This window comes from Vicugna pacos, chromosome 7, assembly GCF_048564905.1.
Source record: "Vicugna pacos chromosome 7, VicPac4, whole genome shotgun sequence".
Taxonomy (NCBI): Eukaryota; Metazoa; Chordata; class Mammalia; order Artiodactyla; family Camelidae; genus Vicugna; species Vicugna pacos.
The window spans coordinates 40882954-40900489 of record NC_132993.1 but is presented as its reverse complement, the minus strand read 5'-3'; the positions used below and the strand labels follow the sequence as shown (position 1 = coordinate 40900489).

The 17536-nt window shown below is 33.6% G+C and overlaps 1 protein-coding gene across 3 annotated transcripts in view; it reads left to right on the top strand.

The window, feature by feature from the left end:
• ZNRF2 (zinc and ring finger 2) overlaps positions 1 to 17536 on the top strand; it is an 81140-nt gene that overhangs the window by 44266 nt on the left and 19338 nt on the right. For all 3 annotated transcript variants that reach the window (XM_015237247.3, XM_072964752.1, XM_072964751.1), the window contains exon 2: positions 3078 to 3173. In XM_015237247.3, coding sequence (XP_015092733.2) covers positions 3078 to 3173 — 96 coding nt within the window. The remainder of the gene's footprint in view (positions 1 to 3077; positions 3174 to 17536) is intronic.

Genomic DNA, 17536 nt, shown 5'->3' with positions numbered 1-17536 from the left:
CCAAACAAATAACCTGTGCAGAAACCTTTTCCTGTTGCCACCCAAATTACCCTCTATAGAGGATGCACAATTTTTGCACTCCTACTAGCAGTGTATGAAAGTACCTGTTTCTCCACAGCCTTGCCAACAAAGTTGTCAAGCTTTTGAGTTTTTGCCAATCTGAGGTGAGTAATGGTATCTTAATGTAGAGATAAAGTCTAAGGAGAGAAAACTGTGTGTACAAAGAACCACTTGGATTTTGAATAAAACACATGTGTTTCTCTCTTCCATCTCAACCCACTAAAATGAGACTAAAGAAATAAACAGAAGAACTTGAAAGTGCTGTTTTCACTCTGACACTGTGCAGATTTTCATTTATTTAAGGGTTAGTTGCTTTTCTTTCTTTTTGGTAAGATATCTATCCAAAACTTTGGCCCATTTTTCTAACAGGTGTTTGGTTTTTCTCAAATTTTGAGTTCTTTGTATATTAAGGATATTGTCCTCTTGTGATATATATTGTTAATAGTTTCATTTTAAAAAAATTTTTTCCTGCTGTGTCTCAATCTTGCAAATTTTTTTTTCTTTTATTCCATTATGTTTATGAGAGAAGCCCTGAAAAGCTCTTTGGAAGACCAGGGCTTACCAACAGATGAGGATCTTGGTGTCTCATTCTGTGGAACTTCTGATTTGAGAGAGGAATCTACCAGTTTTCTTGGTAGAGATGGAAGGAGGGGCATTTTTCAGTACTAGATCTTTATTTGTTTCCTGGTTTTCTTCTCTTCCCCTTGCTGTGCCTGGTGTCCTCAAGTTAGTCTGTTTTGTTTCTTTTTTCCTATAGTAAACTTTCATTCTCCTGATTTTATTGAGGAACTGTAGTTGCTTGGCTATATGTCATGGATTGGAGACTTGAGGATCTTTTTTATTTAGTCTCTCAGTAGTCTAGATTTTAACCTTATGCCTCACCATTGTCTTGGGAAGTTTCTGGAGGTATAGATTACTGAGTCCTTTGAGAATTGTGTAGAGAGCATTGGCTTACTTCTGCAAATACTTAGGATGTCTGTTTTCTCAGTACTGTTAATTCCTTCATCTGTTTGTCTCATCTACTGCTATCTCCTTTCAAGTTCTTCTTTATCTAATTTTTATTTTATTTTATTTATTCTCATTTTAGTAGCCTTCAGATATAAAGAGAAAGAAACACATTAATTTATTATATTTAACTAGAAATGCAGTGGTTCTTTGTACATACAGCTTTCTCTCCTTAGGCTCTACTTTTTGGGCAGTTGGATGACTCACAGTGGTTCACAATATTGTACTTTTATTTGATAATTTAGAGTTTATGTGCCAGCACTCAGATGATTTTGATCAGTAGTTAAAAAAAATTGGTTGCCTCTTTTATATTGTGTTAACTTCAAGGGAAGAAAGTTTTTACAATTCTAAGCAAAAGATTGTTATTGGTCCTGGAAATATGAATGCTTCTGGGGGGTCTGTCTTCTCCCCCATTTGATCTACTTTTTGTGCTATTGGTATAGTCTTTGTACAGGGATTGTAGCTGTTTTGTAGTTTAATTCTAGATGAATCCCTTTTGCTTTTTCTTCTTTTTCATTTTGGTGGTTTTCAAGAAGTGGGAAGTAAACATACCTTTATTCCTTTCTTTTAAAGTGCATTTAATACAATGTGAAAAACTGCTCAATATGATGTATTTCATTTGGGAAGTTGAATACCTGGATTAAGTACTCATGCCAAAACCTTTTTCCTAGTCATAAAACATTCTGCAAGAGGTATGGCTCTAGTCTGACTTTCTTGGTTGCAGTGAGCTTCATGTCAAGACGAAGGAGGGTGCCTGTAAGGTACTAGAAGTAGAGAGCTACCAGAATCTGAGGCAGCTTTAGGGACTCTTTCCACTACGCTTCTTATTAAGCTATTGTCTCTCATGGCACTTTGCTCCTCCCTGCACATCTGCTCTAACATCTCCATGTTAACAATTTTCTTGTGCTTGCACAAGAAATAGAAATAGTCTCTATCCTCTTATAAGTTCGGCCAACACATGACCCCAGAATAGACACCCCAGTTTCTCTGTTTACTTACACATGACCTTTCTGCTTCAGCCCTCTGCAGCTAGTTAGTGTACTCTGTCGCTATTTCTGAGTCATATTTCAAAAAAAAAATGAATTGGCCCAGACCATCTTTTTGTACCACTTCTAATTTGTTGTTCCTAGTCAAGCTATAAATGGGCTGTCTCAGATCAGTTCAGCACTGCTCAAGCAGGTGGGGAGTGTCAGGGAAGGGAGCAGTAGGTCAGCAGGGAAACAGCAAGGAACCATGGATGGACAGTTCCCCTTGGTACATGAAGGAGCAGGATAGAGCTGTGTACGTAACATACTCTTTCCTTCAATCTGCCAGTTTATTTTTGAAAGAGTACTTTAGGCAAATACTTAGTAGTGAGTGAAAATTGAATATTATAGGAAACTAGCTAATGTTTGAGTCAAAACTGAGTAAGAAATCTGCCGTTTGGTGCTATTTTCTATTTGTGCGCTGTGACTTTAGTAGCGTGGTATGGCAGAAAGACCACTATACTAGAAATTAGGAGTCTTAGAGATTCTAGACCTGATTTTGCTGTTCTGTGAAAGGCTTCACTTTCTTTATCAGATAAATTTTTAAAAGGTCACTGGAGTAGAACAGTTTCTAAGGTACTGTTTAGCTATAAAAACCTGTCACTCAAATTATACTATACCAAGCTGAGAAAGGTACTTTCCACAAGAACAATCAGAATACAAAGCTATTATAACAAAATCATAATTTCACTTTAAAAAATGAGAAATGAAAATAATTGAACTCATACATTAGAAAAAGATACAAGAGTTTTATAGTGAACCAAATTCTCGTTAGAACTTCTGTAAATGTGAAATGGGATGGTCTTCATAAACTGGTTAAAATCAGATACTATAGTCACAAACTCTTTTCCCAACTTAAGTTGCACGTAAGTAGTGTGTTGATGTATAATATTGAAGTTTGAAATGCTTTTTGTTTTCCATGCTTTTTTAGAAACATAGTTGAATATTCTAAAGAGTTAAGTAACATGAGTTTCTTTTACTTTTTAGGATTTAAGTGCCCTGTATGCTCAAAATTTGTACCCTCAGATGAAATGGATTTGCATCTTGTGATGTGTTTAACAAAGCCAAGGATAACCTATAATGGTAAGTTGAGTGCTTTAAAATAATGTTTTAATAGAATTACCTTACATTTTATGGATTTCATGTTTTGGGTAAAATTTAAAAGGCAAGGAAGGACCATATATGCTCTGGAGCTAACTAGTATCCTCGTTAGATCTGGTGCTTTGGCTGTGGCCCTTCTGACCACAATCTCTAGATATTCAAAGCCCTAGAAGAGATATTCATTGTAGTCTCAGAACATTTTGAAATAGATTTGGGGAAAAAAACAAATAGTTCATTACTGACTTTAGATGAGTAGAATGAAATAAAGGAAAAATGAGAGCTTTTTTCAAAAATTTATAAATAGACAAAATTCAAAAGACCTAGAGGAATTTCAGGTTTTTCAAATGTAAGATTTGTTTTGAAATAGAGTGAGTAGAAAGAGTACCAGTAAACAGCCAAGCCAGTGGAAAGATTGGCTTTGTGATCAACAGATAAATGTCTGAGTACCTGTCAGATAGGAGGTATATAGTGTTAGAAATTTGGGATAGCAATGAATAAAACAAATGGATTCTACAGCCTAGGATCAATCAAAGGTTTATCGATGTAGTAACACTTAGTTAACATTCTGAGATTTCTCCTCAGAATATAGAAATCTCGTGGGGGTAAAATTTAACACTGAAATGAACATGTTACTTTGAGTAGCTTTTTTGTGAGTTGATTTAGGAATCTCTCCCATCAAGTAGTGCTTCAGCCACACTATTTTAGAAGTGACAGTTGAGCATTTTTCCCATTCATTTTCCAGTGAATAAAAGCTTTTAGCAATTCCTTTGAATAATGAATGTACCTGTTGATTATGTACAAACCTTTCTGCATTAGAAAATTGAACTGGCTACTTTCCATAATCTAGTTGAAATTTAGTCAGTAAAGAAATAAAAAACATTCTTATTCAGGTTAAGAATTTGAGATAAAATTGCTTGAGCTTGTTTTTCATACTTACTCTGTTATCTTGTCATTAAATCCTTCATGATTATTGTGTTTATTACAAGTGTCTTTAAAATAAATATCCTTCAGTCTGAAGACTCTGGCCTTGAATTTTTAAAAGCACAAGTGTATTTCCTTTGACCATATAATATAGTTGCACATGATCTTAATATTGTATATATTTACTTTGTGTAATATATGTGGATATAATCTTTTTATGTGTTGATATTTGACAGTTTTTAATTTCCTGATTTGACTGTGTTCAGATCATTAAAGTTTTCTCCTAGGTCACTTATTTGGTAGCTTAAAGAACAATATGCAACCTTCTGCTTGGGGAAACTGAATCAAGAATTCAGGTTTTAAATATTTGACAGTATTCCAGTTTAGAAATTAGTAAACTTAATGCAAAAAGTAAATAAAATTGCAGCCACTTTTAAGAATGGCTACCTACTTTAAGGTAGGTAGACTTGAAAGTTTTTAATGTGTAAAATATATATTAACTGTCTATAAACATTCACAACAAGAAACAAAAACAGCTTCTTTATAAACATATGTGATTCTTTAAGTTTTAAAGCGTGGACAGTGGCCAACTATGGGCTAAAGGAGGAAGAGCTTTGATTGGCTTATTTAGGTTAGACATGGTAGATTGGTATTATGTTTCCCCTTAACAAGCTATGGGAATTCTAATATTAGGAGCGCAGAGCCCCATAGGGGATGAAAAAATAATCTTTCTACCCTTCTGAGTTCTTGGCTGAAACTATGGTGATCAAAGACAGATTAACAAGAGGAAAACAAAAGTTTGTGAACATATATACCTCCTGTATACGTGGAAGGTACCCAGGGGAAAATGAGCAAATCTCCAAGGTGGTTTAGAATGCCATCTTTAGCTAAAGACAAAGAAGAAAGTGAGAGTCGGGGTTGGGGTGAGGAGGCCAGTTGTGGGAAGTTACCAGGAAAATAATGATAAACAAGGGGTTACAGATATGTTAGTGTCTTCTCCATTGATAAGATTCTCTTGTAGTAATCTTTTGTGATTTAGAACCCTCCTTCTCTTCTATATTGAGGAGATACCCTTGCAAATGAAGAGTTCCTATATAAATGTAAGTTTCCCTTACAGAAGGGTAACTTCTACTTTGTTTTCAGAGTTTCTTTTGTGTCTGCTGTTTCTCAACCATTTAAAAATAATCCTTATGCCAAAGAAGCATATTTTAGGGTAGCATATCCTGCTACCCTTCAGTCCATCAGATCTGATTCTATCACAGGTGATGAGGTTAGGTGGCCTCTTTAACACCTAAGCAATAATCTAGGATTATTAACAAAATTCAGAACAAGGTGAGTCAGAATCTCTGAAATGGAATCTTTTTAGTCAGCTGGACTCTATAACTTTGTATTTGAATTCCTAAAAGTTGATTACTTAGAGACGCATGAGAGAGACTGGGCCTCTAAATTGTGTGACTACTCAAACAAGGGAATTTTATTTAGCATAGTGCTTATTAACTCAAACATTTTGTAATCTTCCCTACAGTAGCTAGATTTATCATTTTAAACTTTGTTAAATGTATATATATATTTAATTGTTTGTAGACACTCACAGCAGAGAGAATAGTTGGGCTTGTTTTTCAGGCTGGATGTATTTATAGAAATTTTGAATATAAGTTAGTGATTTGAAGCTTCATACGCACAGAGATGTCATTCAAAATGTTGGTTTGGTTTACTAGACTAGCCCACAGCAACTTTCTTATTATTTCTTAATTTGTAATATATCCAAATACCCACAGATTGGTAACTGAAGAAGAAAATTGGCCAGGTGGAAGCTCTCAGGGTTTATAGTCAGTTGGCTCAGCAGAGGTTCAGATAGGAGGCCCAAGGCCATTATGGCAGGGGATAATTCAGAGTGATGTGACTGGTTATCTATTGCAAGTGGTATTTTGGCAGGATGGAAGAAAATTCAGAATGCCACAGTGAATACTCATTTATCTATCTTTATGTATGTATAGATTTCCCTTAAATCAGGGACTGCCTACTTCATATACTTTTCCCCTCTTCATGGGCTTCACTGTTAAGTTTATGGACCTAGTAATACATTGTATAGTCTTTGAACCTAATATAAATTTTATGAGCATAGAGTTTTTATTTCCTTGCTCCTTATCTTCTAAAATATTTCAGAACAAACAAAAAATGAAATAAATATTAGCAAATTTTTATTCTTGATTTTCTTGGTCTTTTAAACTTCACCAGATCGTAGCATGTTTTGCGTCATATAAAGTTCAGTTTTTATTTTGGACTTCTGTGATTGACACCTGTATTTAAGAAATCTTTGTTTTATTTGTAGTTAATACTGTGTGTGTGCATGTGCACTGGAAGGAGGTGTAACTTGAAATAAGTTTGTTTTCTGAGATTTAATTATAAACTTATATAGTGAATCAAAACAACTTTTCAAAATGATCAGAAAGAAGACTGACTATGGACAGAATAAGATGTGACCATTGATCTTTTAAAGTAAACATTTTTGAAGAAAGATTGAATCAGTTTGGAAGGGAACTTGTTCTGTAATGAAAGTGAGGAAAAAGGATCCCATCTTCTGCACTGTGGGAGAATATACCTTATCACACTTACTTAGATGCTGAAGATAGGTGGCAGCAGGCAGTCAGCGCTTTGATCCCAGTGCGCACATGCAGTCTTCTAATAACCTGGCTTTCCGCGTAGCATGCTTGCAAGTACATATTTCCTCCCTCTGTAGTTACCGTCTGGCTTTTCAGATGGATGTGGTTCTCATTTCAAGTTATAAACTTGCTTTCTGCCTTACATACTACATTTTCTTGGTTTTAAGATCCTTCTTCCACACCCTTCCCCATTTCAATATTTCTGAATTAAGGATTCTTTCTGAAATTGGCATGTCTCTTATAATTAAGGCTAAAAAAATATATTTGCCAATCACTAAGCAGAATTTTAAATAAGGAGGTAGTTATCATTGCCTGAGTTGATGTGAACTTCTCTTTCTGTGGAAGATACCTGCTGTCTGATTTGATGTCACTGTTCATATATTTGCGTTGATTTCTGTGGTTGATTTTTTTACTTAAATGTGGATTTCTAATTGTGTTTTTAAATGACTTTGTGAAGATTACGTTATGGGACATCACTGAAATGAAGTTATTTTTATGTGCTTTAAATTGACTGTGATGCCATGCAGTGAAATTAAAGGCTATAGAAAATGTCAAATCCCTTATACTATACTATAGAAATTCCAAAGTAGAAGACATCCTAGAAGAGGCTGGCAAAACAAAGGCAAGACTGTTCTAAAACTCGCATGGGATTCCTATAGAAAAATACGATCACCTTCTGTTAAAGGTGAACTTCTGATGGAAACTCAAAGATATACAAGAAGTGAGAATAAGCAGATGTGATGAGAGTTACCACCCCAGGAACTTTAGAACTATAACTATGTTTGTTTTTAAATCATTAAAATTATTTTAAAATGAATAGGAGATTTAAAAAATAAAGCACATTGTGAATAAGATGTAAATCGAACTCTTCAGGCATTAGTCATTGAAATTAAAATCTCAACTAATAGGTTAAGCAGCAGATTAGATAGAGCTGCAAGGGGAATTAGTGAATATAAGATGGATCTAAGGAAATTATACAGAGTATAAAAACAAGGTAGAAGCTGAACAAGACTGAAAAAAGAACTTTTTGGATCCATAAAAAATGGGAGGACACGGGGCAAACTGCCACCCCCCTCACCCATCCATCCCCCAGATTGCAGAGTCAAGCAAATACAGGGAGTCTTGGGTTTCAGCTTATTACAGTAGACTCAGTGGTAACCAGTGCCACAGTAGGAAAACCTGAACTGTAATTGATGAATTGCTGGGGGCTCAGTGTGGGCAAGTCTGAGAGTTGAAAACTCCAGGGGGATTCAGTCCAGTGGGGCCCCCACAGTGATTAAAGATTTGCCTTCAGGAGCTGAACCAGGTTCCCCTGGTAGCTATCAGAGGAAAATCCAGAAGCAGGAGTGGAAGGGAAAAGGAACCATTTTGAAATATGCCAGAGGACTCTCTTCTTAAACAAGGCTTATCTCAAGGGAAACTAGTTAACTAGAGCCTGACTGACCTGGGAGAAGGGTAATACTCAACTCCAACCCTCTCTAGCCATCCTTTCCACCTAATGGGAGAGAATAAATCCTGAGAAACACTTGTGAAGTTCACAGTCCAGAGGCATAGGCTCACTGAAAGACTGAGACCTAATCATAAGATTGGAAACTTCCTGTCCCCTCACACCTTACCACATCACTATGTATAGCAGTTCCTTTTAACTGGTACATCATGTTTGGCTATCAAGGAAAAATCACAAGGCATACCAAAAAGGAAAAAAAAAACTTCTTGAACAGACAGAATAAGCATACCAGTGATGGCAGGGATGTTGGAATTATCATACCAGGAATTTAAAACATGGTATGATTTATGTGTTAAGGGCCCTGATGGATAAAGTAGACAGCATTGCAAGAACAGATGGGGAATGTAAATATATAGTAGGTGCCATATTTAATGTGCTAACAAATCTTAAATTCTTTTGTTATTTTATAAGCTTATGGTTGTTTAATTCCAAATTAGATGTCTAAAATTCTTACACAGCAATAATAGTTCCTGTAGTATATGGAAAAGTGAGGGAGTGGGAGGATAATTAGAACACTACCTACTCTTATATGACGTGACAAATTTAAAGCTGCAATTTAATGGAAGAAATATTTTCCTACTTTCTAAAAGCAATATGGCGGCCTACACAGCTGGAATCTGAAGGCTACATTTGATAATAGATAGATTGCTTAATCTCTTGAAGCACAGATCCTTTCATACTGTGTAAGAAATTCTGTAAAAAGCTGACTATATATGAATAAATGTGTTTATCTTATCTTCTTTCCTTATGGCTTATTGTAAAAGAAGATAAGTGGAATAGAAATTGAAATAAAAATACATAGTTCAGTCAGAAAGAAATCCTGATAGGTCTCTAAAGCATGAAGTAGGTTTCAGATTCCATTTCTGATTTCATCAATAAAATTTGAGAAGGGCCATTTGAAGCAGTGTGGATGGACCTGGAGACTGTCATACTAAATGAAGTAGGCCAGAAAAGAAAGAAAAATAACATGATATCACTTATATGTAGAATCTAAAAAATGAGACAAATGAATTTATTTATAAAAGAAACAGACTTACAGACATAGAAAAAAAACTTGTGGTTACCAGGGGGAAAAACATGGAGTAGAGGGATAAATTGGGAATTTGGGATTTGCAGACACTAACTACTATATATATAAGATAGATTAACAAGGTCCTACTGTATAGCACAGGGAACTATATTCAGTACCTTGTAATAGCCTATAATGGAAAAGGATATATATGTATAACTGAATCACTATGCTGTACACCAGAAATTAATACAACATTGTAAACTGACTATACTTCAATTAAAATTTAAGAAATTTTTTTAATTTGAGAAGGAAGATGACATCTTTTATTTTGATTCTTAATTTGCCTCATCATTTTGTAGATCTTTATATAAATACAGTCATGCCCTTTTTGGTGTTCTCCTTATTGCTGTTACCACTTTCATAATGTTGATATAAAAAAAAAATCATTCCAACATTCAGGGTAAGCTTTCTTGATTATAAGAAATTGGAAAAAGAAACAAAACAGACCTTCAGAAGACTTTTGGAGCGTAAGAAACCAAGTAAACCAGTAGAGCTGTCCTCATAGGGAAAGGATTTTTTTTTCTGGTCACAGATCTTACTTTGGTTAAGATGTGGTATTGGCAAACTCTAATTTTAAAGGAATTCTAATACAAATTAATAAAAATGCGTTTCCAAATTTATCTCATTTTTATATTTCCTCTGTGTAAAAGTAGAGCTAAGACTGAGCTCATGTCTGTCAACAGTTTGCCCTTTCACAAAATATTTTATGCATATGTACATAGTGAAAGATAAATTATTCTATTTAGGTATTTAATCAAGACCTTGAAAGGATTAATAAGATTTGGATAGAAATAGAGGGTGTGTTCAGAAATAACAACTGGGTAGGTATAATTTTGGGCAACAGAGAATAATAAAAGAATTGAAAGTGAAGAAGATTAATTAGGGCTGTATGATGAAGTTTTTAAAAAATAAATTATTTAGAACTTGGAAGATAAATTTTGCACTCATGTGCACAAATGTTTGTAAGGAAAATAATTTCTTTAAAGACCAGATTGGAGAATGGTATGGTACTTCATGTAGGAAGTAGTTAGATGATGTATTGGGAGGAGAAAGAGACAGATGTCAACAGCATTGTAAAGAAGGAATGAACTAGGTTTAGTGATTGCTGGAAATGGGGAGGGAGGAGTCACAGGTGACTTGAGGGTTGGCAGTGGAGGACTCAGTGTAGGGTAGAGATTGTAAGAGAGTACCTAGCTACTCTCAACATTATGCCAGGGATGTTGATCTTTGCAAAATGTGAAAATACTGAAATGTGATTTTTTTTAAAAGTTTTTTCAAAAGGGAGGAATAAGAATTTTGCAGAGGGTCATTGAATATTTTGTTGAGTTCAAGAAAGATTTTACAGAGGTCTATTAAAGAAATGGATTGTGAATATTTTTCAGTGATCATTTATTTCTTGTAAAACTTTGTTTTTAATGCTTTTTTTTTCCTCCCCTTTAAGTCATCTGGGCCCTGATAATTCAAAACAGTGCTCTGGATTTGCTTCAGAGATGGTCTAGAGAAGTATCCACCCAGTCACCGAGTGGTTTGGTTTCAGGCAAGGCAATATTGACAACATTGGCTCTACCTTTTTGGAGAATTTAACTCTCAACATTTTAACAATGTATTAAGGTACTAGAACAATAAAAGTAATAAAAATGTTCTAGATAGTCCCACTCCTTTACCATCTAAATATTTATAATATTTATGATTTGCTTGGTTTCTTCCTTTTTTCACTAGACTGATTTGGGGATCTTCAGACTTCTTGACCTCTCGGCACCTCCTAGATTATTATTACTCCAGACTCCTTTTATCTTGATCTTTTTAAGCTATATTCCTTAGAATTCACTTAAATTCTTAGGCCTTTCCTTATAATGCTTTTTGGTATGAAAGACTTTTTTATAACTGAAAAGTCTTTTGATACCCAGTACCCAGATCTTGGTTTCTAAATACCATTCTCTGGTAAAAAGACACAGGGCTCCTTGGAGAAATGGCTGATCCCGGGGCTGGAGCAGAGGAAATAAAGAAGAGCCTGGAGATTTTGTATTATCTGAAAGCAAGGAAGTGCTCAAAAACCGAAAAGATGAGAGCATGTCAGTGGGACGTAGGAGCCAACCTGAATGAGCTCCCAGTGAACAATTTGAGGAACAAAATTAATATAGCAAGGTATTGGTTTACAACTCAGAGTATGAAGTAAATACATCTGGGTCCATCAGTTAATCAATAAATTAATACAAAAGAGTAAAAGTTTGATGTGAAAATTAATACTAAGAGGCAAGCCTTACATTTCTTCAAAAAAATTGTTAAAAGTTTAATGTTACCTTTTGTGGTGATGTAAAAGAATTTTCCTCCAAAGTTTTTAATATGCCATATGTGGTCTCTGGTTTTAAGTGCCCCCAAGACACAGTAAAACATACTGTATATGGCACATATATAATTTGAAATACATAATCTTAGTTTACTATCACCATTACAATAGTGGATGAAAGGGATTTTTTAGAAGAATGAGACCTACTGTTGTAGCCCTAGTGACAAAAGACTTGATAATTTTCTCTTCCTCAGGTTTTAGAGGGGAAATGTGAGTTAATTTTTGTTAGGTCTTATATTGTGGAATTCTATTACACTCTAACCTCAGACATTTTATGTTTATTATATTCAGAGTACAGATGAGTAAATATAAATTATTGTTTATTATTCATTAACATAAGACTCAACTGGACTCTACATGCTTTACCATTTATTAAATCTTACTAAGATGTTCACTGTCTTGCTCAGTGCTCTTTTTTTTTAAGATTCTCAGTTTACCTGTTAAGGAACATGGTTTGTTTTTCCATTTATTTTGATTCATTGAGAACCTATTTATCTTTAGTGTTAAACTTGTTAAATTTATGTCTAGTAATTTATAGTTTTGCTTCTGTTGTGAATGGCATTTCCTTACTATTTGAATTTCAAACTAGTTTTGCTGGTATAAAGAGAAGCTATTGGTTGTAGGCAAGTCTTTGGATTTTCTAGATATATAACTGTCATCTGCAAATGAAGATGTTTTCAAGCATATATGCACATGTGTTGTTTCTTTGTTTTACTGTGTTAGTTTGAAGCTTAAAAATGATGTTGACAACAGTGATGCCAGTGGGCATGCTTGTCTTCTGTGTCTTTAGTATTTCATTGCTTGTGGATACTTGATTAGAGTTTTGGTAAATCTTTATTGTTTATATGTCATTCTTTCGTTCTCTTTTACTTTAAGCAAAAAACAGCTTAATTTTAATCAAATGTTTTTCCTCCATTTTATTTGTTAATATATTTTCTAATATTTCAGTTGATGGGTTGATTCTAGTGTTGCTAGATTTAACTCTATTTGATTGTGGGTTATTACTCTTTTTAAACATTGCTACCAAGTTTATGCTAGCTAAAGATTATGCTAGTAAAATTAATTGGGAAGCTTTCCATCTTTTCTCTGCTCTGGAATAATTTGAAAAACCTAGATTGTTCTTTTCATATCTGGTAGAAATTCAACTATACAGCCACCTGCCTTTCTTAAGGTAGTTCTTAGACAGTCTTGTTAACTTATGTGATTATTAGTATATTCGTGTTCTTCCACTTCTTGAGTCAATTTTGGGAATTCATATTTTGCTAAAAAAGAAATTGATTTCCTTTAAATTTCCTAATTAATTGTCATAGCATTGAATATAACAGTTTCTTCCAAGTGTTTAATCTTTTTAATATTTTAATGTTTAATATTTTTAATATTTTATATTGTTCTTTTCAGTCTAATATTGCATGTTTTTGCTTTTGTAACTTTGAACCTTAAGCTAGTTGAAAAGGCTTATATTTAATTGATATTTTCAAAGAAGCTACTTTAGAGTTGTAATACAGCTACTAATTTATTAGTACTGTGTACTATATAAAGCTACTTAATTCTTTTCAGTCTTTCAATTTTAATTAAAGTATTTTAGAAATAGAAATATTTTTCTTTTAAGAACTTTCTAGGTAATTTCTCATTTCAATTTTTAATCTTTGATTCAGAGGTTAACTAGAAAAATTGCTTTTTAATTTTGAAGATAAATTTTTTATGAGAGGAGGGTTATATGTGATGGGAAATCATTTTGATCTTAATATTAGAGAATGCTGCCCATAATATCTATGTTTTTAAAATTTATTGATGTTTTCTTTGTGGCCAAGTACATAATTTAGCTCTGCATATCATGAATGTAAGAGAAACATATATGCTTTGGTAGAGTAAAAAATTTGCTTCTATTCTTTTTAATACATATGTAGATAAGTACTTCCAGTAAATTGAGTTTGATTGTATTGTTGAAATACTCTGTATCCTTGCTTATGTTTCTCTATGTCCTACATAGTCTGATAATTTGGAAAGATATTCGTTAAATTATCCCCCCTATGGCCATAGTTTTATTAATTTTTTCTTATATTTGAAGTCTGTTAAGTTCCTTTTAATGATAGTTGCCTTGCAGCCATCTTTTTCTATCTTTTATATATTTCATAGCTATGTTATTTTGCACAAATATTTATGACTTATTTTCCTTTCGGATTGAATCTTTCTGTGTTAAAAAGTATACTTCTCTATTCTGCTTTATGTAATATTCTGCTTTATCTAGTATTATTTTGACTTATGCTTTTACCAGAAACTGTGATGCGTCTGAGATTTTACCCTGCTTGTAATCTGATAAGTTAGTCTGCCAGTTTTACTGATTCTGGCAGAAAAGAGAATCAAAGGACTTTTATTATTAATCGTAACAATAGCCAGCATATCAACATTTTCTTGTCCCAGTTCCCATAGGGTGAATGGTGAAGAGGGCAATGTGATATCTGCATACTCAGTGGTTTGCATTGCAGAAGAGGAACCGTGAGCCTAGGGAATTCCAATCTTTTATTGTAGGAAGTAAGCAGATCCTCTCTTTGGACTGGAAGGTACACTGTCTCTCCCTCTCTCTCTTTTTTTTTTAATTGAAGTATAGTCAGTTACAGTGTGTCAGTTTCTGGTGTACAGCATAATGTCCTAGTCATACTTATATATACATATATTTGTTTTCATATTCTTTGTCATTAAAGGTTACTACAAGATAGTGAATATTGTTCCCTATGCTATACAGAAAAAAATTGTTTTTATGTATTTTTTATATAGAAGTTAATATTTGCAAATTTTAAACTCCCAAATATATCCCTTCCCACTCCGTTTCCCCCATTGTTTGCTACATCTGTGAGTCTGTTTCTGTTTTATAAATTAGTTTATTAGTGTCTTCTTTTTTCTTTTTTTTTAGATTCCACATATGAATGATACATGGTATTTTTCTTTCTCTTTCTGGCTTCACTTAGAATGATGATTTCCAGGTCTATCCATGTTGCTGCAAATGGCATTATTTTATTCTTTTTTATGGCTGAGTAGTGTTCCATAGTGTGCGTGTGTTTGTGTGCATTTTATATACATATATATGTATATATATACACATACACACACACATCTTCTTTATCCAGTTATCTATTGATGGACATTTGAGTTGTTTCCATGTCTTGGCTATTGTAAATAGTGCTCCTATGAACATTGGGGTGCATGTGTCTTTTTGAATTACATTTTTCTCTGGGTATATGCCCAGGAGTGAGATTGCTGGATCATATGATAAGTCTATTTTTAGTTTTTTAAGGAACCTCTATACTGTCCTCTGTAGTGGCTGTACCAATTTACATTCCCACCAACAGTGTAAGAGAGTTCCTTTTTCTCCACACCCTCTCCAGCATTTATCATTTGTAGGCTTTTTTTAATGATGGCCATTCTGACTGGTGTGAGGTGATACCTCATTGTAGTTTTGATTTGCATTTCTCTGATAATTAGCATTATTGAGCATTTTTTCAAGTGCCTGTTGGCCATTTGTGTATCTTCATTGGAGAATTGCTTGTTTAGGTCTTCTGCCCATTTTTGGGTTGGGTTGTTTGTTTTTTTTTCTTACTAAGTTGTTTGAGCTGTTTATATATTCTGGAGATTAAACCTTTGTCCATTGCATCATTTGCAAATATTTTCTCCCATTGCATAGGTTGTAGTCTTGTTTTGCTTATGGTTTCCTTTGGTGTACAAAAGCTTATAAGTTTAATTAGGTCCCATTTGTTTATTTTTGCTTTTATTTCTGTTGCTTGGATAGACTGCCCTAGGAGAACATTGCTACGATTTATGTCAGAGAATGTTTTGCTGATGTTTTCGTCTAGGACATTTATAGTGTCTTGTCTTATATTTAAGTCTTTAAGCCATTTTGAGTTTATTTTTGTGTCTCACTGTCTCTAACTTCTAAGGCTATTTGCTATACAAAGATCCTTGAAAAGATAGTCCAGGACAGGCAGAAACTGGAGACCCATGGAGAATTGTCTCCCAACAATTTCTTTTTATTTGTATTCACCTGCTGTCTTTGTGCATTCCTTTTTATCTTTCATTAATTTAAATTTTATTTTTTGAATGGTAGTATGTTTGCCAAAGCAAAGAGATCCAAAGAATATGCCATGAAGTCCCCTCATTCCCTCAGTCACCCTCTCCAGAGGTAGCCAATACTACCAGTTTCTTGCGATCCTTCCAGAGATATTTAATGCATATGCAAACAGACATATACATACGTTCTGTTCCTGCACACTCTTTACACTGTGATATACTCCAAACATTCTTAACCTTGAGATTTTTTTTCATGATACATCCTGGAAATTATTCCAAATGAGCTTCATTGTTCTTTTTTTTAGCATTGCCATATATTTCATAGGTGGATAAACTACAGTTTATTAACCAGTCTCTTGTGTATGGGTGTTTAAATTGTTCCTGATAATTTGTATGTGTATGATGAGTATGTGTGTGGGAGGTAATCCTTGAAGTTTTGCTTGGTCAGGGATGTATGTACATTTGTATTCCTGATAATGCTTCTAGTACTTTACTTTAGTGTTGGAGTGTATTTGCTTGTATTTTATTCAGGATTTTTGCAAAAAATGAGATTGGGTTAGTTTATGGAGTAATCTTTTTTGGGTCTTAGAATCAATGTTATGCTTTCTTAAGAACAAAATTCAAATTTCCTTTTTCTGTGTTCTGGAGCTGTGTAAATAGCCTTCAAATCACCTGAACTTTAAAGGTGTAGTGTAACTCCCTATGGGAGTGTCTGGGCCTCATTCTTTTTTGGAGGAACATTCTTAGACAGCTGTCTCTGTTATTTCCACAGAAATTGATCTATTTGGATTTCTGCCTTTACCCTCTTTTGCTTCTTTATACTTCTCAGAAAATTATGTATTTCTTCTCTGCATACTGTTAGCAAAGTAGTCTCCTTTGGGGTCTATATTTTCTATCATAATGAGGTTGTTTCCCAGTTTTTTCTTAATTTAAGTATTTGTGTTTCATCTTTTTTATTATTGGCTATTTTGATTGTTATTTTTCTTTCAAAGAATAAGCTCTTAGATTCCTTTGGACCAATCATTTTTCCTGTTTTCTAATTTATTTATAAGACTTTTGTTTTTATTACTTTTTTCTTCTACTTTCCTTAGGTGTGCTTCTCCTAGTTTGTTGTATTGGGAGTATTAATTCATTTATTTTCTTTCATCCTTTCTTCTTCCTTTCTTATTTTCCAGGATGAGTATGAATTTTTCTCTGAAAATATGTTAGCTTTTCTCTATAGTTTCTGATACATAGCATTTTTATCATTATTACTTTTGTTTGTTCAGATATTCTGTATTTTGGGGGAATACCTGCTTCTACTAAAAGTTTATTGAGTTTTTAAATTCCCAGATGTTAGAGGCTTTTCCCTCTAGTTTGGCCATTTGTTTTCTAGTTTTATTAAGTTGTGATCAGAGGGTGCTATCTGTACTTTTTCTATATTTTAGTTTATTAAGATTTTCTTTGTGTAATTTAATGTATGGTGATTTTTGGCAAATGTGTCCTTTATTTGTGTTCCATTTAAGAGGTCTTTTTATGTCCATCTTTTTTTTTTTCACTTGACTTGAACTGAGGTGAATTAAAGTCTTCTGCTAATGTTTTGTTTTTATCTGTATTGCCTGTGCTTTTTTTGCTTTATGAATGCTGATGCTATGAATATGTTATTCATAATTATTATAACATAGGTGCAAATTACATCTCTTAGTACTTGTGTCTCCTTTAGTGCATTTTCTCATGATAAGATTTTTAATTGTTTTATGTATTTGCCTGATAAATGTTTTCTCTTCCTTTTAC